Genomic DNA, 22224 nt, shown 5'->3' with positions numbered 1-22224 from the left:
TTAGAAATTCAATTAACGTCATGGTGATGCTGCTTAGAACAGCTGGTCCAACTTAGACACAAGACACTGACAAAGATAGACTTGGTTGCCTTGTGCAGGAATTATCTACTCTGAAACTGGCTGGTGTTTAGTATACAGTTTGCAGAACTGTCCTTGTAATACAGAACACACTCTGGTTTTATGCTCTTAATTGTCAGAGTAGTCATTGGTCTTTCTTTGATCTTTTAGATTTTCAAAGACTGATCTGTGCAGATTATAGCATGACCAATTTATTGCCAATACCGCTATAAAATATTTAAATATTCAGACAAATAATGTCAGCAGATAAAATTTCAGGTGGTCAGAAATTAAATGGACCACAGACACTTTTAGTTAGAGGGCTGTGCGTTCTGAGTAATTTAATATTTGAGTGTCTTTAAGAGTTTGTGAAAGGATGCCCAGTTAACCACAGAGAAGGGGAGGGCGTATGTGTTTTAGTCTACGTATCACAATATATTTTAATATAGTAATTCAGTTTTTGTTAATGTAATTTTTCATAACATTAGAAGATTTCTTAGACACTACACAGCAAGCTGCATACCAGTGTTTTTAACTTTTTACTGGAAGGCACTACAATGCCTACAGTTGCATAAGGAGTTTGCACTTGTCATTCAAGATTGTGTTTTAAATGAGAATAACAGCTGTGTAATTCAGCTTTTAAAGTGTGTGTATTTTATCGTAGTCTTCATCCATTCTATTGAGCTCTAGTCTAGCAAGATGAGCAAGTTTCATTATGTGCTTTAAACAGTTTTGTGTGTGTTTGTGTGTGTGTGTGTGTGTGTGTGTGTGTGTGTGTGTGTGTGTGTGTGTGTGTGTGTGTGTGTGTGTGTGTGTGTATTCTTCTGGCATAAAGCAAGTTTCATATCAATGTGCTAGTAATATAGTGTACCAATACCACTAATATGTCCAAAATTACCCAGACACCTTTTCTTTTTAGTGAATTCAGCTATTTTAACTCCTTGCTGACTTAGGTGTTTAATTGCGCACACAGTTTGTGTAATCTTCATAGAAAAGAGTTTTCAATAGAATGGGATGCTCTGTAGCAGCTGCACAAGACTAAGGTCACTATGCCTAATGCCAGGCTTAGACTGGAGAGGTATAAAGATTCTGGCATTGGCCGTGGAACAGTGGGGGGAAAAGAAAAGAAAACGTGGAATATTTTCCCTCATGATAAGTGATCATGAATTTAAATGGTTTTGATATTGTGGTTACATCAAAGTTGTTAAAAACAAAGTTGGCTTACACGTAGTGGTGGGCGATATGGCAAAAATGTAATATCATGATACTTCAAGAAGTTTACATAATGCACACTGTGTGATGATACATGATGATTTGGAAAAGACAAAGTAGTACCATATTTGTAAAATACTGTTAAACTATGAATACAATGACTTAAATTCAACATATTACATACACCGAGCTGCACTGAATCCAGTAAAATGGCTGATTATGCTATCTTTGCAACAAACATGAATTGGGGAAGTGTTTTGACAATACTGGCGATATATCCACAGTATGCTCAGAAAAGCATGTAATGTAATTTATCATGATAATGTTAAATATTGTTATGTTGCCCATTCTTACTTACACATTTCTGACTGAAATGAGCATGATCATTATCTTTATAATATAAGCAGACTCCTCTGTGGCATCACAACATTACCTACTGTGCTGAAACATCAATAAAGATGCTCTTCAGCCTGTAGGTTGTAGGAATGCTTGATATTGGAATCATATTAGTTTTGGCAGATATCATAAAAAAAAAATACAGCATCGGGCAGATTTGACCGACATTTCAAACCAATATTTGATGGTATTTGTACTCTGGAAGAGTAGAATGTTTAGTAGCTATGTAGCTAAATATCTAAATACTAAAACGTCTGCTTTTTATTTATTTTACTGCCATTGTAACCTTACAAAATAAATGTTACTTTTCTCTGTAATGCTAATCCAGGTGAATTTAATCCCAGTTTCTACATTTTATTTGCATTTGTTTCGACATCAGCAGATGTACATGACAAATATCGCATGTCAACACTGGCCTAAAATTCCCTTATCGGTGCATCCCTAGTAGCTTTGGGTAAGAATCAGCCTTTCATTCAGTATTCATGACATTTTTCTCCTCCTGTGTGGTTTGCTGATAGTGCATATACACGAATATTGACTATGCTTTCTCTTTAGGACCCCGTTGTTCTTTGACAATGGCTAGGGAGTCACTTTGGATGATTGCACAGTAGATTGCGCATGATCTTGCATGCCTACTGATATAAATTGAGCTTATCTTAAATATTCATATACAAATTGAAATGATGGATCGTTCAAGGAACTGACATTAAAGGGTTGATATTTTTATTGCATCCTGTTGCGGAATCATATCCACAAAACGTCTAATGACAACTTTGTGAATTTTGTAATATATAGTCTAATTACATTTTGTATTAAGGATTTAACAGAAGAAGACAGGTTTCACATGGAAATTAGAGGGAAAAATTACAAACCACAGGTTTCTGCATCACTTCATACAATAAAACTAATAGTTCTGCCCTCAGGTGCCTGCAGGGGATGAAGCCATTTAAAATGGTTTTCAGAGCTAAAAGGTAACTCAAACTCCTCACTGTTCAGTATGTTGCTCACAAAACATGCATATGAGGCTTTTGGGTAGTAATGTGGTTGGTGTTATGTAATGGTGTGGCTGTTGATGCTTATGCACAAATAAGTATCTAGTTATTAGTAGGCAGACAGTTTAATTAAAGCTCAATTATAAACAGTAGGCAGCTGTTCCATGCCTTTAGCCTACTAGTCATTAAGTCAATGTAAAATGAAACGGTGAAGACTCTGCAATTGCAGTCCTGGAGGGTCAGGCCATTGAGCAGCTCAGTGTTTTCCTGCTCTAACACACTTAGTTCAACTCATTAGCTAATTACCAAGTCCTTCGTTAATGAAATAGGGTGTATTACAGCAGGGCTGCCGTGTTGTCCCTGCAGGACTGGAGCTGCTATATGAACTGTCTGTAATATTGGAAACTCTAATGATTCCTTCTTAAAAAGAGTACATGCGTAGGTCATGTGGAGTCTTTCTCAGCCCACAGCGAATGTATTCTAACCTTTAATTACGCTGTTTAGATCTTGTGCCTAAACTGTTTTGTGCTTGATAATGAACATCTGATCTCCTGACTACTGAAAGCAGCCTCTAAAAGCCAGTGTTTTTAAGGTCATAAGTTAGTCTAAACAGGATTGTATTGACCATGACACCTAAAAGTAGGGATGTTCCAGGGTCAGGTATTGGTTGTCTGTGTCTTTGTACTTTTTTTTTTTTTTTACATGTTTGTTTTTTTTTGCACTCTTCTCTCTATTGTCAAAGATGCACGACAAGAAGACATGTTTTCAGAAGTTAACTAGTAGCCTTGTGGGACTGTTTTTAAGTGGAAAATAAAAAATTATATCAGTTATGGCAGTAAATGCTGTTTCAACTACATTTGAGCTCGCTGCCTTTTGTTAAAACGTAAACTAGCTGTGTGTGAAATATGAGACTGAGGCTGTTGCACAAGTCTGTTTTTGTGTGAGTCACAACTGGTAATATAACAAAAGTGGAAATGTTCTGCTTTACTGACTATGCCACGGCACGACCCAGAACAGCCAGGTCAAAGATGACAGCAAAGAACAAGCTACTTTGTGCATGAGCGAAGCATGAAAAATAAAAGGTAGTGTATTCACCGCGCTAAAAATGGTTGCTCCTAGGAAAATAAATGATTAACTGATTACCTGTCATCTGAGAAATAAAACAATGGTATTAGTTTAAAAAAAAAGCATTGATCTAATTTTATTTCTTATACAATAAACAGCAGTTCATATTTGAATAAGGAGGTTTATTGTTCAAATTGGGGAGTTTTTAAATTGTATGCAGTAGGCAGTAGGCAACTGGTTCCTCTAAATAGGCCTACTGAAAAATCAGCGTGCAGCTAAAAATAGTGGTGTCCAGGAACACTTCTTGAAAAGACAATTAGACAGCTACTGTGATGTACCATGTCAAAAGCAAAGATCAGTAAGTAATACGACAGACGACTATTTTGTCCATGTTCCTAGAAAGTGCAATACATGTCAGTATGAGGAAATCACACATGGGTGTGCAGAATCATAGAGGAGGACATGGTGGACAGTAATGGCTTTTGAGAGCTACTGAGATGCGTTAAGCCAAAGCTCAAAGTAATTATGTTCATTTTAACCTGGGCTAGTAATTAGTAAGGCTGCATTAATGTTGATTGATGCCAATATCCAGCATTTTGTAAGTACATATCTGCTGATAGTGATACAAACATTTATAAAAATATAGTTGGATTAGCATTACAGAGAAATGTAACACGTTTGTGGCAGTTTAAAAATGTAGTAAAATGAATAAAATGCAGATATTTTTCGTTGGAACCCAGCATCACCTAAACTTTCTGCTTATCTGCAGTAAAATAAATGTCATAAAATGTCGATTTAAAATATCGGTCAAAAAACAAATATGTGTGATGCCTTTAAAAATTTAATTTTTTTTTTAAACACCAGTATCTGCCGATGCCATATTCCGATATCATCATGCATCATTAGTAATGAGTGATTACATAGAACTTTAAAACCTTACAATATGAAACTTTTAGTAGCAAATCAGTGTATGTGCCAGTCATTTCGTGAACTTTTTAGTTTTTGGTCATATAATCATAAACAAGTTATAGTTCTCAGCTCCTCAGCTTAAACAAAACTAAAAAAAGGAATAAATTTTACTCTAGCTTTTTTAAGTAAGGTTTTGACAACCTAGCATATGTAACCTAAATTGGATTAGTTGTACTTGAAGTGTGTACTATATGGTTGTATTATCTGTTTAAGAATACAAATATTGAATCAAACCTAGTATTGACTGATTCACTACTAAAAGGATTTGCACTTACTTGAGCAAAAAACTTGGATCAGGTCATCCCTATCTGGAAAGTTTAGCAGGAAGACTGTGCCATTTCTTGTCTAAACAACTTCAGTCATAATAAGCGTATGTGAAATTAAGCAGTTGGCTTATTCACTTTTTATGCTCTGTATTTGATCTGTGCATCTTATTTTAAGTTTAAATGTGAACAAACCCAGATTTCCTGTCCTAAACCCAATGTGACATTGTCCCTTCAGGCAAACTACAGTGCAGCTATTTTCTCTTAACTTTTATCTTAAAGTAGTTTTTACTAAGATTTAGATTTTACTAGGAAGACTATATGCAGAATTGGTGTGCTTGAAGAAATGTTCATGCAAGGTGACTTTTGGTTTAACATTCATTATAGGCTGACCAGTGTCTATTCTGGCCATGCACTTGGGTGTTACGCAACTCAGATTATGGAATTTCATATGGCATTACACAGACATACCGTTGCTAAGCCTGTCGTTTAGATTATAACAATCGTTTAGATTATATACAACAACTGCATTTTGTTGTAATTTTTTCTTCCTTGGTTTCTGTTCAAATGGAATCAGAATTGTTTCTCTTCTGAATTTTCACTAATGGTGGAAAAACTGTGGAAGCATCTTGCCCAACTGCGCCAGCTGACAGATGCATCACATAGGCAAGACCCATTGCGTGGCATCGGCTGATTACGATTTCATATTCCAAATGAAATTTAGACTGTTCTTGTCTGTGATCAATAAAACTGAATATTAGTAGGTTTATGTCTACCATAGACTGCCGGCAAATCCTTCCTGCTTGTAAAACTCTTACAGTAGTGCAAGCAGAAGCCCAACTTTCAGTTAACTAGTTAGCATTTTAGTGTCTTTTCTTTGACTGTTGTGGAAATGAACAAAGTATTAATCCTTAGTTGCTAGAATCCTGGTTCCTCTGTCTCCATAGTGTCTGTAAGGAAATTGTTGTATTAAGAGTTTAGTGGAATGACCGTTCAAAAATATGACTGCAGAATTTTTACAGCTTGGTCATCCATCGCAAGTTAGCAAAGATAACTGCTTACTGTGGTCTGCTATCCAAAGGCTTGAATGACCTGGGTGATGGACTTTGGGCTTCTGGCTTCAGCAAATAAAGATAAAATGAATGTTATCCCAAAGGAACTGTGGCAACTGAGCAGCTAATTAGGCAACTGCTACTATGTTTGTTAGTGCATCCATTTTTGCTTTGCTGATCAGTGTCTTTGTGCAGTTGTTCCTCTGACTGGACACAAGGCTTTGTTTGGAAATTGGCACTTTTGGCACAGACAGCTGCCTCCTCTTGTACGGACAGATCCTAGACTTGTTCTTTTAGTGCCAACTTAGTTGAACAGAGAAGAGTTGTTTTGCCTAGACTACTATGCAGAACCAGTGAAGAGAAAACTGTTATGAGAGAATGTTCACACACATTCAACAGAAAAACAGAACCGTTTCACTGGCTAGTTTACTTTGTCCCCTTGTTTTTTTCCATTCTGCTGTACTGACTGATTGACTAATGTACATGGATAACATGGAAATCAGGTAACAACAATGTGGCTTATCAAATGTGTGCAGTATCCTGCCGTTGGAGGACAACAGGAACTGGAATACAGCTGAAATGAATGGAAGAATGTGGACCCTGTGATCTGGCATCTAAAAATACTTATCATTTAAGCCAGTCAGGGCTTTATTTTAGTACCAGTTTGGTACGAGCCATGGCTTCAAGCCTTGTGTGCACGTTCAGTCAGTTTTATGGCAGCTTTCTTGTCGCTGAAGCCCATATCTGTTAATTAGATTTGTGTTGAAAACAATAATGGCCACGTAAAAGGCTTTACAGAGACACCCAGCTCTCAGCTTCTGTGGCTGGGTTTCTTTGGATCAGCATGGTTACAGAGAATTGATGTAATTGCTGTCAGTCTGGGTACGTATGTTTGCAAGGACTAAAGATACACTTGTTTCTCAAGATCTTGTTTCTTGGGGTTGCCCAAACGGTACATGGTGGGTCTTTTAATAGTCCTAGACTGCTTTAGCCATCATTCTTTGAATTCAACACTTCCCCCCACCGTAATACTGACTAAGACTTGTCATCTATAATAAGGTATGGAATGGCTGGAAGCTGAAGCCTTGGAAAACAAAATAAACAAAGTCCACAGGAGGTGATGCATGTGCATATATTTTTTTCACCCTTCAAGGAGAGCTCTTCTAATTCTGTGGGCATCATATAACAGTCAGTTTTATAAGAATTGCCTGGCATTATGTATTGATTTTATTTAGGATCTTCTCTTGTGTAGGGCTTTCATATTTTGTCCACTGGCCAAAAAGGGTTAAAATGACACTTTGGACAGGAAAAAAAAAACCAAAAGCTTTGACCAAATACCACCAGTTATTAAAGGTATACAAGTAATTGTCAAAATCAATGACTTTACCAATCATTTAATGGTAATAAAATTGAGTTCACTGGCATTCAAGCTGTTTGAGCAGCAGCAAATAAACAGAGAGAGTTGGCCAGGTGGAGCTATTTTATGGTTTCTATAAAGGACATTAGACACACCCTTTATAATCTCTGTTTATGCCGAGCATAAAGAGGTACAACACCCAAGAATTTCTCCACTACAAATTTGATGCTACTTGACGACAAGGCGTCCCAGTCTATACGAGGAATAGAGCAAAGCACAAGCAGAAAGGAAAGTCCCTGCTTACATGCCAGCGCCATCAATAGCACCAGTTTTTAAAATGATAAAAAAAAAAAATCACAAACCAAGCCAAAGGGCAAAGTATAACTACAAAATTAAGGAATTACTTGCCTTTAATTACCAACCATTTTCTGTTGTTGAGCAAGTTTGATTTGGTAGGACTTGCTGTTGCCTGCATACTGTTGTAATTGGATTTCAGCTTCTGTTTCAGCCAAAGAAACCAGTGTAACATGTAAATGGTAACTGGCAGAATTAAGCTAAAAAAATGGACAGCTTTCAACGTCTATGTGGCAGTGAATTGCCATGTGCTGTAATCTTTTGTTCTGGAGCGTCCCTCAAAAGTGAAAAGGATACTGTTATCACAGAGCTCTGAAACAACAGGTCTGTCTCTTTGCATAAGGAATGCATATTGGAAAGGGCAGATCCACACCCCCCCCACCGACTGTCTCTCTACACACACCCATACACACACTCACACACACAAACACCCTCGATCTCCCCAGTGACTCTGCAGGATAGGGCTGTACATGACCTCAGCCAGCCTGTGCTGTATGTATGGGGACAGTCAGCCGGATTGCATGCTGGGGCTGGTGCAAGGCTGAGAGGCGCAGCTGCTGCTTGCCATTAAGAGGGCTTGTGCTGTGCTGAAGGCAGGCAGAGGAGTGTCCTGTGGTGGGACAGTCCAGTCGTGCAGGAAGATAATCCTCGACCCCGCCGTGTTTACTGTAAGCCGCCTGGCCGTCCGCTCCGCTTGCTTTGTAAGCCGGCGGCAGCATGAGGATGAAGGAGCTGTCTCTGCGGCAGGACCCGGACCTGAGGAAGGAACTGGCTCTGCTGGCCCGTGGCTGCGACTTCGTCCTGCCTTCACGTTTCAAGAAGAGGCTGAAAGCCTTCCAGCAAGGACAGGCAGGTTGTCTTAACTTGGAATTATCCATTGGGCTGAGGCTGCTCAGACTCTTTGTGGGTTGTTTGGCTAGCTATGGGAATGTAGTGGTAGTATTTGTGTAATATGAAATAAAGTTTAGCTGCTCTTAATGGACCAGTTGACCATCCATGTGGCTGGTTTGAGTGTTGCAGAATGTGTAAACGATTATCAGCAGTGCTGAGGAGTCTCCTGATGTTTAACACTGAGCAGACAACTCTCAGCTCTGTGCTGGGCTACGAGATGGCCTTTCCCTTTTATAGACATGGCTGACAGTGGTGGAGTAGCGAAGATTAACAGCATTCATCTCTCACAGCGTGTTGCACTGTATCCTTGCCTGGCACATCAAAGCAAATTGTTCCCTGTGTCGGAATGCCATATAAGGCCTCATGAAGTTGTCTAAAAGTATTCGGACATTTCATCCTGTTCTAAAATGTTTCTGATGCTTTGTTTTTCTAATGGTAGCTTAAAGTTCAAAAAGCCAGAATAATAAGTCGAGTGTTTGTGCAAGCGCCATGTTTTGGAGCAAGATATGGACTTCAGTGGAGCAATTGCTGTCTTATCATGAGGGGGACAAACATGAGTAAACACCATGGACTCGACTTATTACATGATAAACAGATCAGAGTCAACAGAGTATTGAGTCATGTAAATAGTTACTCAGGGTGTATTTATAATGTTGCTTATGCAGGGTTGGGATACACCAGGGTGTGAACCTTTTTGTTAAGTTTGTTTTGCTTGTGAATGCCCAACTAGCTATTCAGGTTAAGGCACATAAAACCTGCAAATCAGTTGCTCCACAAAAGACTAGCTTTACAAGCAAGGCCTTACTTGAAAAGTAGACAGGAATGCCACAGCTATACAACTAAATATGTACAACACTGCTATACCAACAAGTTTGTATGGGCAAGACTTATGAAGTTACCTGGACCTACTGTGTCATTGACCCATAATAAGTGTCTGTAAATAATTTTACAAAGTTTACAATAATTATCGTGTTTAATTTTGTTTAATTTTTCAGCTAGGTAAAATTGAACAATGATCTGTCTTTTAGAGGTCTTATGCTCACTACACTTTACAAACCCATAACTAAAGTTGTCAGTTACTAATATCAATGTCAGCCACAGTAAGGTGTTAATTATCGGTTAGCATGCTGATATGGAAATTCTATACTGTTGTATCCTTGGTTACCAGACATTCTGAATACTAGCCTGTGACTTTCACTGTAGGCCTGTTAAACCTCTTTAGACTGTGCTACGTTTGTGGTTAGACAGCCCGTGCAGCATTTCCCCCACCATATAACAGGTCAGGAGATACACACGTTCGGCTAACGTTTTCCTCACAGCATTTCGTTTTTATATGGTATCCATACATTTTTAGCCAAAGTGAAATTCTCTGTCCATGTTCAAATGTAAAGATGCACTAAATTCAGATCCCAAGTCTGCAGATCCAGCCATTGAGCAGTGTCTCATAGTGGTGTGATATCACAGTGAGTGGCAGATAAGACTTTTTTTATCTTTTAAAATAAACTGCTAGTTGGTTTCCTTTTAAGGAAAATTTACATTTACGTTGCTTAAATTTCATACATTAATAATATCTGTTAAAAGTAAACTAAACTTAGTGCATTTAAATGGCATATTACACGCTGTTTGTTTTTGCATTTCAGATTTTTTTTAACCCAAACAAACAAAAAATGAATTCATTTCAAATTACTTTAAAAATGTACATATACAACTCAATAAGCATAAATAAAAAAAGTAAAACTAAGTGACAATGTGAGTAAAAATAGTAAATATGTTTTTTAGGCCAGAATGTCATACTGTAAGTTCATAACCCTGGCTAATGTACATGTATTTACTGTGTTGAAGGGTTGCCCTACACTTGCTGACCCTACTCACAGCAATCAAATTAAGCTGAATAAACCTGCTGTATTGGATTGGTGCATTTTAGGCTCTAATTACTGTTTACACCACCTGATATTTTGCTTTCTAGGACATTTAGTGCATCACTGTGTGTGTGAGAGACGTGCGTACTTGTGTGTGTGTGTGTGTGTGTGTGTGTGTGAGTGACTGTCATAATAATGACATGAATGAAACTCAGTCTCACAAATTGACTGCAGCATTTTGTGGTTATGTGTTATGTTCTTGAGCAAGGCCTAGCTAATCATAACTAGCTTCCACATTGATTTACGTTCTTAACTAGCCATTTTATATAGCCATAATTAATATATTTTATCGGAGGAGCAGCATCTAGCTAGCTCTTGTCTTCTAGATCAGAGTTATTAACAAGCTTTAAACTGAAGTATTAATTTTGGGTGGTTTTATTGAAATGATATTTTATCAACAAGTAAAGTGAGGGCTCCCCCTTCTGGATGTTTGCAGACATAAGCAATTAACATCCTGATGTATTATTCTATAAGCCCTAATAATCAAAATCAGATCTATTTGCCTATCAACTCTTATAGACATGACAATACAAAGAGTATGTAGTGTTGGTTTAAAGAGCTATTAACACTATTTTTCTGCAACTCTATAGAAACATGAATTATTTCTTGGCCTAGAATGAGCTGTAAAGCATCCAGTGGCACATGAATTCTTCTGATATAAATAAATAGAGGGGGGCATGATAAGAGGGCTGCGATGGACTGGCGACCTGTCCAGGGTGTATCCTGCCTTCCGCCCAATGACAGCTGGGATAGGCTCCAGCACCCCACCGCGACCCAGAAGGATAAGCAGTTTAGATGATGGATGGATGGATGGATGATAAGAGGGGGGCAATCATGATAAACATGCTTCTCTGAGCACATTTTGGGTATCATCATCATCATATAAAAAAGAAGTGCATAAAAAGAGCATAATTAGTTCTGCATAATAATAAATGCAGCATATAAAATGTCTAATAAACTGTACTCGTATTTTTTGATAGTTTTTTTAAATGTGGCTCTAGTAGTGTATTGTGTCTGTGTGTCAGACAATTGTGATGTGAATGTATCGCGAAATGTTTGCCGTATCGCCCACCCCTAGTACAGAACGTAAATCTTGGTGTCTTCACATGTATACCGTATTCCCCAGGTTTTTAAAAATAATTCTGTGTGATGATACTTCTCTGGGCTTAGCATGTGTAACTTTGTAGGGTCTGCCATCAGCCTGAAAAAACATCTGCAGGAAATGCTACTCGGTTCACTTTTTATCTCTGAGCTCTCAGTTCTGCTCTTCAACCTGAGCAAACTTGTTGACTTCTCACCAGTTTCCTGCTTTTTGATAAGTTTGTTTGTCTGTGAAAACACATCAGCTTCTCCTGTTGAGGCTTGTAAGAAGCCATAAGGATAGTGGTATCCACCAGATCACTTGTTTTAGCTCTTTTCAGAGATATACGGTCTTCTTCAAAGCGGCCCTTCTAAGCATGCTATACCTGATGCCCAAACGGGTTCAGTTCTGATGATTAAATAGCATTCTAGATATACGGTGAAATGGGGTGCACTGGGAAAGGTATAGACTTTAGACAATTCTGAGGAGAGTTTGGATTGCCCATACAGATCTGATAGTTGATAACTAAAGCAATATAACTTTTACATAAGAGTTTTTAAAAAATGGAGTTTGACAATTTAGTAGTAAATATAATTTATATATGACTTTTGCAGTGCGAAGACATAATTGTGGAATGATGTGATGTGGTTCAGGGGTTCAGGAATCAGTAAGTTGACTATGGAACATAACTGATAATATTAAAACAAGAACACAGCGTCACTGATGTGAAATCCCACTGTTGTTTTTTGCTTTCTTCAACCTAGCTGAAGTATTGTTCCTCTAAGTGAATGTTTATCATATGAGTTAAATAGCTGTTGACGTACTGCAATGGCAGCGGCATCGAACATACCCTGCATTTGTGCCCTTATGTTGAGTGGTTGTGGTCTTTTAGACACTTCCAAAGTGAAACTGAAACTAACTGAAGACACGTCCCCTTGAGATTCTGCTGGTGCGGATTCAGACTCTATTCAAATAATGCACACACAAAAAACATTTAAATGCTTGTTGCACCTACTGCTCATAGACAACCTTTGGTCTGCTAAACACAAGTAAGGAGTTAAGAAATTAATTCATTCATTGATGAATTTAATTTGTGGCACATTTTTTTCTTATTGTTAGGGTTGCCTTTAGAAATAACTGAATGTTTTGTTATAAGGTCATAATGTAGGCTATTTGTGATGCATGTTTGGGTCTGGCTCACATTTGCTTTTTATCTGGTGGTTCCTGCCGATTGGTTCATTCATGATTTTTTTTTTGGAATGCATCATTGTAAAAGTATATTCCATTAATATTTATGTCTGATCAGGTAAGTATTTAGGTCCTTATGTGTTTCTATATATGTGGACCATCTTTTGGCAGGCATTTACCTTGAACCATGCTATGTGGTTGAATTATATATGGTGTGGCTCTATTTTGACCTCTCAAAAGCGATGTAAAACTGCATTTTATTTTTCTTTCACAATAATTCAAAATATTTCTGACCTGTATTTTATTCTAGCGTCACTGGACACGTCTTAATAACAGCCATCGCCCTAGAGTTTATTGGGATGTAACGTGCTGAGCAACCGTAGTTGGTTGTCCTTTGGGACATGGTAATGTGAACTAAATAAGCCCCATGGCTCACTGTTTATTTCTGTCCGTTTTGGCAGGCTCAGGTTAAGAAAGAAGAGGTCGTTACGCCAGCGTTAAGCGAAAGCATTCCAAAGTTCTACTTCCCTCGGGGACGGCCCAAAGCCAATATCAACATTGACAATCTCATTTCCAAGATAGAGAAAATATTTTCTCAATTCCCTGATGAAAGAGTGACTATTGAGGACATGGGGAAGGTTGCCAAGGTAAGTGTGATTTGTAACGTGCAGCCTCCAGCCACCCAGCAAATTGTTTTCATTTGTGTAATTAGCAGAAGTCTATAACTGTTTACAAGTCTGAATGTTTTTCTTTTCCTAAACCAATGGGGGGAAAAAATCTGAAAAACTTGAATAACTGAGAACCTGACAAAGAGAATTGACTTAAACTGACCTGAAATTTACTTAAAATGCCCAAACTTTTTAAGGCCCATGGCTTATGGAAAAACCTTAAAGCATTCAAACAGAACAAATTATAAACATAATTATTGACCATTTGGCCTAGTTAATCTATATCAAAGCTTACTTTTAAAGCCCTAGTGATGAATTGCTGCTATTAGAAGAATGGAAGACACTTACGTCTGATTTTCCTCAAATATTGGCTGTCTAGAATGTTTTTGCCTTTCTTAAGAATTTTCCAGCTCTGAATGTCATGGCTTTCAGGGGTTACACCAACAGTCAGGCCCTTTGTATATTTCGTGTCTCCCCAGGCTTGTGAGTGTCCTCTCTATTGGAAGGCTCCATTGTTCTACGCTGCTGGGGGAGACAGGAGGGGATATGTGTCCGTGCACAAGTTTGTGGCAATGTGGAGAAAGTAAGACAATGGTGCTTTTTATTGGAGTCTCTCACACTGTCAGCAGCACTTGTGTTCAACAGTGACTGCATGCTGAAATGTTTATGCGAGTGCAAGCACAGGCGAAGCACTCCGACTTTGTTCAGAATTGTTTTGTATGTGCTATGCATGCTATTGTATTCATTTGTGAGTCCCAGAATAGCTCGCAGATGGCAAGTGGCACTGATGGAAGTACTTAGGCACTTCATTAAATCAGTACTCCTGCACCACTGTAGGTCGAGAATGGCTGAGCGTGAATAGTGAAGTCTTATTTTCTGAGCACATGAATTTGGGGTTATGCATTTAAAAAGAAGAGTTTAGTAATCTGTGCTCTTTGAGAAGCTAGAGAGTCTGAAACCATCTGTTCCTGTTTTTAGAGTGCTGCAGACCTGCCACGATGATGCGTCCAAATTTCTTCACCTTCTGGCCAAGCCCGGCTGCCCTTATTTGGAGCAAGAGGACTTTATTCCATTCCTGCAGGTATGGGGCATTAGCTTAGAGAGAACAGAGTCTGTGGGATATAGCCGGTCTCTGTGTGGCTCTTACACTATCTAGCTTGCTTGCTGAAGCAAAGATAAGAGCCTTGTTACACTGCCTACGAAGCAGACCTGACTATTGGTTAACTGTTAGAGCGCCCCATTATGCAACAGCAGTCCTTGAGACTGTACAAATACAAAAAGCTGAGAAATAGATTGAAAAGTACCCTTGCATTCTCTATGCTGGAGGAGCTTTAATGACCTGCCATTTTTCTTTAACCACTTATTGGTCTGACCAGTTTAATGAAATTATACATTTAGTTTTGTTGATTTGATAGGTTGCCATACAACAAGGCTATAGATTACATGTTTTTTTACAGTTAGACCTCCAGCCACATTATAATCCAGAAGGCCTGTGTCCTCTCTCTGGGGCGGTGTGGTAACGAGGCATTATTTGCCATGCTGGCTGTTTCTCTAGCCGTTATACTGTTAGCCTGTGATGGACGCGTCACTGATATTCAGGCTGGCAGGACCAGCCGCTGTGGGCAAACAGCCCTTCCCCTGCAGAGGAAATGCACTTTGGCATTCACACTTTAATTTGTATTGTATGGCTTCAGCAATTGCTTTGACTGTTTTGATGAATGAAAAAAGTATTGTGGTGGAGTCGATTTGACTGTTCGTGCCCGCTCTCAAGGAGAGGTGATTTATGTGTTTTTCTATTATTTAATTTCGTATGAGAAGGGTCAAGGAGTCCGGAACTTCCCCCAAAATAAGTCACTTTAAATTTTATTGCCTCCTACGCAGACACATCAAACACAAACACATCTGACTCTTATATGTGCATTAAAACACCCAATTGGATGTAGAATTCACTAGACCAAAAATTCTGCATCCCACATATGTGGGGTCTCAGCTAGGGCTGTGGTAGACCTAAGCTATTGTATTGTTTTTCCATTTAAGGCCCCCTTTTGTTCTTAGGATTTCAGTAAGTTTCCATTACCTTTAAGACGTCTACACGTCCTCTATCACTATGGTGTCATTCGCAAATGGGCACTCCAAACGATGGTCTCTCTTTCTCTAATCGAAACCAGAGACCCATAGCACAAAAAATGGCTTTTGACTCATCTGACTGTCATTTATTCTGCATGGGCTTTGATGTGATATTGTTGCGAGAAGCATTATGAAACCCTGTTCTTTTTCCTTAAGGATGTGGTGGACTCGCATACAGGGCTTGCTTTTCTAAAGGAGGCATCGGACTTTCACTCACGCTACATTACCACGGTAAGGGTAACACAATAACAAATGTTTGTCTGTTTGAAACAGTTTGCTATCTTATGCACATAAAATTTTGTAGATTTATGGATATAGATTTGCACATTTGACATCAACCAAGACATTTTTGGGTCAGTGACAAACAAGACAGAGTAATGACAGTGAAGAGGGAAAAAACGGATGTGATGTGCCTTTTTTGGAGACAGTCTTTTTGATGTGTTGATGTGTTTTATAATGGTATAAATTTATTTTTAAATAGACTCTTTAATTTTACTGTCCAGAAAATATCAAGTGGTGCAACTATACATTAAAAATAAGTATTATATTGTAAAGTTATTTTCCACTGAAAATGTGTATAAACTAGTCTTTGTACTTACACAACCATAAGAACTGATATTGAACTCGGGTTTGTTTTTTGTGGGGATTTTGTTTATTTTTTTGTTTTCCAAATCATTAAACATAATAATAATAATAATAATAATAATAATAATAATAATACAGTTTCATTGTTTTCCTGGGGTCATACAACCTGACTTGGAAAAGTGACAATTTTTTCAGTATTTTTATGGGAAAAAAAGGGATATCGACATAAGCATTACCATGAAGGTGACTTGGGGTCTTCTTTATGGTGCAAAGCACTGCCCTTTTTTTGTTGTTGTTTTTTTTTTTGTTTTTTTTTAAAGCATGTCAGAATTAAGGTAGTGTCGTGTGACATCCACAGAAATTAAAACTCTACCATGCAAAGAAGAAACCATATATAAACAGGATCCAGAAACGCTGCTGCCTTCTTGGGGCCAAGCTTATTTAAGATGGACTGAGGTGAAGTGGAAAAGTGTCCTGTGGTTCAACAAATCAAAGGTTTTTTGGGGGAAATCATGGACATTGTGTCCTCCAGGCTAAATAGGAAAGGGACCATCTGGCTTATTGTCAGTGTACAGTTTCAAAGCCAGCATCTGTGATGGCACCAATAATGCTGAACAATATATACATATGATATACAGGTTTTTGAGCAACATATGCTGCCATCCAGATGTCGTCTTTTTCAGGGAGGCCTTGCTTGTTTTCAGTGTCAAACCACATTCTGCACGTAATAAGAGTCTGGGTGCTAAACTGGCCTGCCTGCAGTCCAGACCTGTCACCCATTGAAAACATTTGGCGAATTATGAAACAAAAAAATATATCAAAGGAGCCCCTGAACTGTTGAGCAGCTGAAATCCTATATCAAACAAGAATGGGAAACAAAACGGCAGCAGTTGGTCTCCTCAGGTCTCAAACGCTTACAGATTGTTGTTAAAAGAAGAGGTGACGCAACACAGTGGGAAACATGCCCCTGTCCCAACTTTTTTGTAACGTGTTGCTGGCATAAAATTCAAAATGGGTGTATATTTTTCAAAAAACAATACAATTTCTCAGTTTCAACATTTGATATGTTGTCTTTGTACTATTTTAATTAAAGATAGGGTTTAAATGATTTGCACTTCATTGCGTTGTTTTTATTTTCGTTTTGCGCAGCGTCCCAACATTTTTGGAAACAGTGATATATTTAATCTGTGTATCAATATATGGTTGAACAGTTGTATCACCTGACATTTTTAGACTTTGGGAGGCCTAAAATGAGTTTTATTGTGATGTACTGAAAATGTATTCACATAAAGAGGTATTGTCAGTATTTAATGATTTAATAGCAAAATAAAGGAGACATGATCTGTGTCATGTCATTGCCCCTTTTAAATGAACGCTTACAGTGTAGTTTTGAATTGCAGATTTACTCACTGTGAAATGTCTTCTGCCAACAGGTCATTCAGAGAATATTTTATAATGTAAACCGATCGTGGACAGGAAAAATAACATGTTCAGAACTCAGGAAAAGCAGTTTCCTTCAGGTTCGTATGGCTTCTGTGATTATTACCTTGTCTTTTGCTTTTGCCTTTTGCTGCTTCCTAATCAGTGCCTCATAGACAAGATATCATTTGACAGAATTTGGCCCTTCTGGAAGAGGAAGATGATGTTAACCAGCTGACGGAGTACTTCTCGTATGAACATTTCTATGTCATCTACTGTAAATTCTGGGAGCTGGACACTGACCATGATCTATACATAGATCAGAGGGACTTGGCACGGCACAATGATCAAGGTATAAGTCCAATCTCTGTACACTTAGGACAACTGGCTGTTTGCCATAATATGTAGCATTAATGGGATAGTACTGGCATTACATTGCTGTATGAAGTCCAATGTCTTTTCCTTACTTCACCACATCACAGCACATGGTCCTGCTTAGTCCTGCAGTTATTGGAGGGCCTAAGATCAATGACACCAGCTCCCTCTCACTGTGCATTTTCTACATTATGATGCAATGTCTGCTACTCAAATGTATCTGTCTCTTTTAAACCAATTCTTTGTTTTGGAATGGTAAAAGATTGGAAAGTTAACAACTAAATGCAACTAAGTCAGGCTGACAACCTTTGACACTCCACTGTGTCCACTTGCAAACTTTTACTTGTCAGGTTTGTAATGTTTTTTTTGTTTGTTTGTTTTTTTCCCCTCTCCGGCCAGCAATCTCTCAAAGAATGATCGAGAGAATATTCTCAGGAACTGTTACAAGGTAAAGGTGTTTATGTGTTTATTATGTTTACAAAAATCAAATCTCAGACATTTTTAATGTAATATCTTTCCATCACAGTTATATAAGTCTTGTATAATTAATTTATTTTTTTTTATTTGTTGTGATGTTCAGAGACAGGAAGGTCCATAAAGAGGGCAGATTAAGTTACGCTGACTTTGTGTGGTTCCTCATCTCAGAGGAAGACAAAAAGGCTGAGACCAGGTACCTGCCAGTCATCTGGCTTACATCTTTGAACTTCTTATATACTATATTTTGCAGTTTTTTTTCTGATTTATGTCTTATTGTGGGTTACTATTAGTTTGTCGTATTACATACATTTTATGCCAAATTAATAAGTTGGTACATTTTTGAAATTTAAAAATGACTTTTTAAATAACTTTAGTGTTTTGATGACAAGCTATTGTTGACTGAAATGAGAGCTTTACTGCAGGTGGCCTGAATAATTTATAATGACTGTTTGACTGTTGGCCCTGTAGCATAGAGTACTGGTTCCGGTGTATGGACTTAGATGGCGATGGTGTCCTGTCCATGTATGAGCTGCAGTACTTCTATCAAGAACAGTGTCAGAAGCTAGAGACTATGGCCATTGAACCCCTTCCCTTTGAGGATTGCCTCTGCCAAATGCTGGACTTGGTCAGGCCAGAAGTCCCAGGTAGGTGTGTGTGTGTGTGTGTGTGTGTGTGTGTGTGTGTGTGTGTGTGTATAATATATGTATATGTGTACATATATGTATGTAAGAAGACACACAAACATGTTGAACATCACATTCCAGCACAAGTTCCCCTTTGCACTAATGCTAGGTGATAAGTCGGCGTTCCAGTTGATCCCAGTGGCGTTTGATGGAATTAAAGTCAGACCTTTGTGCATTCCAAGTTATTTCATACCAACCATTTCTTTATGATTCTCACTTTATGCATGTGGCCAGTGCTGAAATAGAAAACGGTCTTTCCCAAACTGCTGCAAAAAAGTTTGAAGCGCAAAATTCTTTGAACCAGGGGTTCCCAGTGCCAGTCCTAGTCCTAGTGACCCCATGCTTATGATTAGCGTGTTAATCAGTTAATGAACTCAGTTTTGCTAGAGGAGAAAAAACACAGTGTACATAGTGTGGGGATGCCAGGCCTGTGACTGGGAACCTCTGCTCTAGAATGTCATTGTATAGCTGCAGCATTTAAGATTTGGCTTCAGTGGAACAAACGGGCCCAGCTCAAACTATGAAGAAGAGCCCTGGACTATTCTTCATCCTGGTGATCTTAGGCTCTGGCGGATGCTCTGACATGGAAATAAAATTCATGAAGATCCTGACAAACATTTCTTATGCCGGCGTTGCTTTAAGAGGCAATGTAGAACTTTGTGTTGTGCACTTCAGCATTCACTGGTCCTGTTCAGTCAGTTTGTTTGACCTACCACTTTACAGCTAAGCTGTTCACAATAACAGCATTTACAGTTGACCAGGGCAGCTCTAGCAAGGCAGAAGTTTAAGAAACGATTTGTTGAAAAGGTGACATGAATGAGCCACACTGAGAGTCACTGAGCTCTTCAGTATGACTCATTCTACTGCCAGTGTTTTGTCTATGGAGATTGCATGACTATATGCTTGATTTTTAGGCACCTGCCAGCAAGAAGCGTGGCTGAAATAGCTGAACCCACTAATTAGAAGGGGTGACCACATACCATTAAGAGGCCATTAAGAGTAATTGTAAGCACGTCTAGGCTCATGACTGAAAGACTAGGTTCCTATTTTGTAAATTTTGCACAGGTGATGATAAATGCACAGAATGTTTGTTGACTATAGCTCATCAAAACATGCTAATACGGAAGTCTTGTTCTCTTTAGGAAAAATCACCCTCCGGGATTTGAAGAGATGCAAGCTAGCTCATATATTCTTTGACACTTTTTTCAATATTGAGAAATATCTGGATCATGAACAGAAGGATCCCTTTATGCTTGCAAAGGTAATAACCACCAGCGTTTGGAATGTTCAGTATGTTTAGACAAGTGGCAGTGTAATAAACTATTATTTATCTCTTTCCAGGATGCTGAGACTTTGGGGCAGGAGATTTCGGACTGGGAGAGATATGCTGCAGAAGAGTACGACATTTTGGTGGCTGAGGAAACCGCCAACGAGCAGTACAATGATGGGTAAAGCATCAGGATTTCATCAGCATTTCACACCGTTCGCTTGTCATATCTTGACCCAAATTGCCTCATTAACATCATGGAGTATCACAGAGCTCTGGCTCTCAGCTTATAATATGTCCATCTTCCAGGGTGTATTTTCACTAAGTACACATTTAGATTCATTCAGTTCTTAATCTACACAAGATGATGAATTTTAGTTTCAAAAACAGATAATGAATAAAATTATATATTTTAAAATGTGCAAATGCTGAACAAGTATGGATTTTGCATTTTGTATTAAATGAACAATGTTCTGTTGCCTTTGTTAGCAGCACACGTGGCTTTTTCTGGGCAAGAAAAGATGAGCAGTGTAAAATTTAGTACTAGTGAAATTGTTCTGTTTCACATGTCACTGTAGGATCTTCTTGGCTTGATGAGTCCTTATTTGCTTTAATGTCTCCTGGACTTAACAGAATTTAAAAGCAACTCTGTCAGCAATAAACTATTGACCATGCCTTGTACTTGCTGTACTACCATACATTACTGTTCACTACAGTAAAAGATTGGAAGGGCTTAAATGTTTTGTTTGACCAGTTCTTATGTGGTGGTTTTAGGAACACCACTGACTTCTAAAGGCAGCCTCTGTGTTGAGGCCTACAGGTAAGATAATGTAAGTGCAGGGTGTAGGTGCTTCCTGTGTTCACACTGTGAAGTGGTCTTGTTCCTAAAGGCTCATCTGTTCACTCTTTTCACCCTTTTACCTGCTGTTTCCAAAGTTGAACAAGCTCTGTTAATGTGAAGATCCACGTTTTCAGTGTTGGACTCTGAACCAAACAACCAAAATTAGCTTGTAGTCCACAACTGTTATACCAGTATACCACAAATAAGCTCATATATTCCAACAAACAGTGGAAACCCTGCTAATGTTTCCCCCTTCAGCTGGGCAGCTAAGGCAGGGATGTTTCAATCATGTTTCAAATGAAAATAAAAAAGCAGCAGACCATGAGACCTGAGTGTGTTGCATCTAAAGTAGTCCACATTGTTTTTGTGGCTGCGGGCATAAGAGAATTGCTGGTCTTTTTAGAGTTAGTCTTAGCCTAACATGGACACTAAAGCAGCGAGGCCTGGCTGAGGAGTCGCCTGACTGTCAGCTGCACCAGACGGTGCAGCAGTGTCCCGGCCTTGTCCGCAAAACAAGCCATAGACCAAGTTGTATTGACTTTGTCAGTGACTGTAATGTTTTCCAGATTCCAACAGTCTCTAAGGGGCAGGGGCACAAGTGTATGGGACACGTGTATGAAATAAATCACTAGAGAAATTTAATGAAGCTGAAGTTGGCTTCTTATTCAAATTTCCCCTTCCACCTTAAATGGTGCTGCAGGTACATTTAAGCTCCTGTACATGTGCCAGAACATAACTGCTGCTCTTAAAAGAGAAATGTAAAATTTGAACAAAGATGCCGCATCAGAACCTGAGCATCTAAAATGTTTTAATTTAAAAATGCATATATACCGTGATGTATGCAGAAATTGTCATATTTTAATTATATAGTGATATAAATTTTACCGCCCACTATTGTTATTCACACTTCGGGTCAGTGTGATAGTGGGATTGGTTCAGTGTTCCAACAGTGAAAACTTGGTCATTGATTGGTCTCCCTCTTTTTT

The 22224-nt window shown here is 38.5% G+C and overlaps 1 protein-coding gene across 3 annotated transcripts in view; it reads left to right on the top strand.

Moving 5' to 3' along the window:
- Positions 1-22224, top strand: part of ppp2r3b (protein phosphatase 2, regulatory subunit B'', beta) — a 28663-nt gene that overhangs the window by 5347 nt on the left and 1092 nt on the right. Inside the window, exons 3-14 of one of the 3 annotated variants that reach the window (XM_036587210.1) lie at positions 13258-13443; positions 13944-14047; positions 14443-14545; positions 15748-15822; positions 17610-17696; positions 17791-17947; positions 18370-18418; positions 18551-18640; positions 18916-19091; positions 20273-20391; positions 20472-20578; positions 21172-21217. In XM_036587210.1, the coding sequence (XP_036443103.1) occupies positions 13258-13443; positions 13944-14047; positions 14443-14545; positions 15748-15822; positions 17610-17696; positions 17791-17947; positions 18370-18418; positions 18551-18640; positions 18916-19091; positions 20273-20391; positions 20472-20578; positions 21172-21190 (1272 nt within the window). In that variant the 3' untranslated portion in view covers positions 21191-21217. Of the gene's footprint in view, positions 1-7887; positions 8567-13257; positions 13444-13943; positions 14048-14442; positions 14546-15747; positions 15823-17609; positions 17697-17790; positions 17948-18369; positions 18419-18550; positions 18641-18915; positions 19092-20272; positions 20392-20471; positions 20579-21171; positions 21218-22224 lie in introns of those variants that run through there. The other 2 variants (XM_036587287.1, XM_036587126.1) reach the window with 2 other exon arrangements.

Source organism: Colossoma macropomum, unplaced genomic scaffold, assembly GCF_904425465.1.
Source record: "Colossoma macropomum unplaced genomic scaffold, Colossoma_macropomum, whole genome shotgun sequence".
Taxonomy (NCBI): Eukaryota; Metazoa; Chordata; class Actinopteri; order Characiformes; family Serrasalmidae; genus Colossoma; species Colossoma macropomum.
The sequence above is the reverse complement of the archived record's forward strand: the minus strand, read 5'-3'. Positions and strand labels throughout refer to the sequence as shown.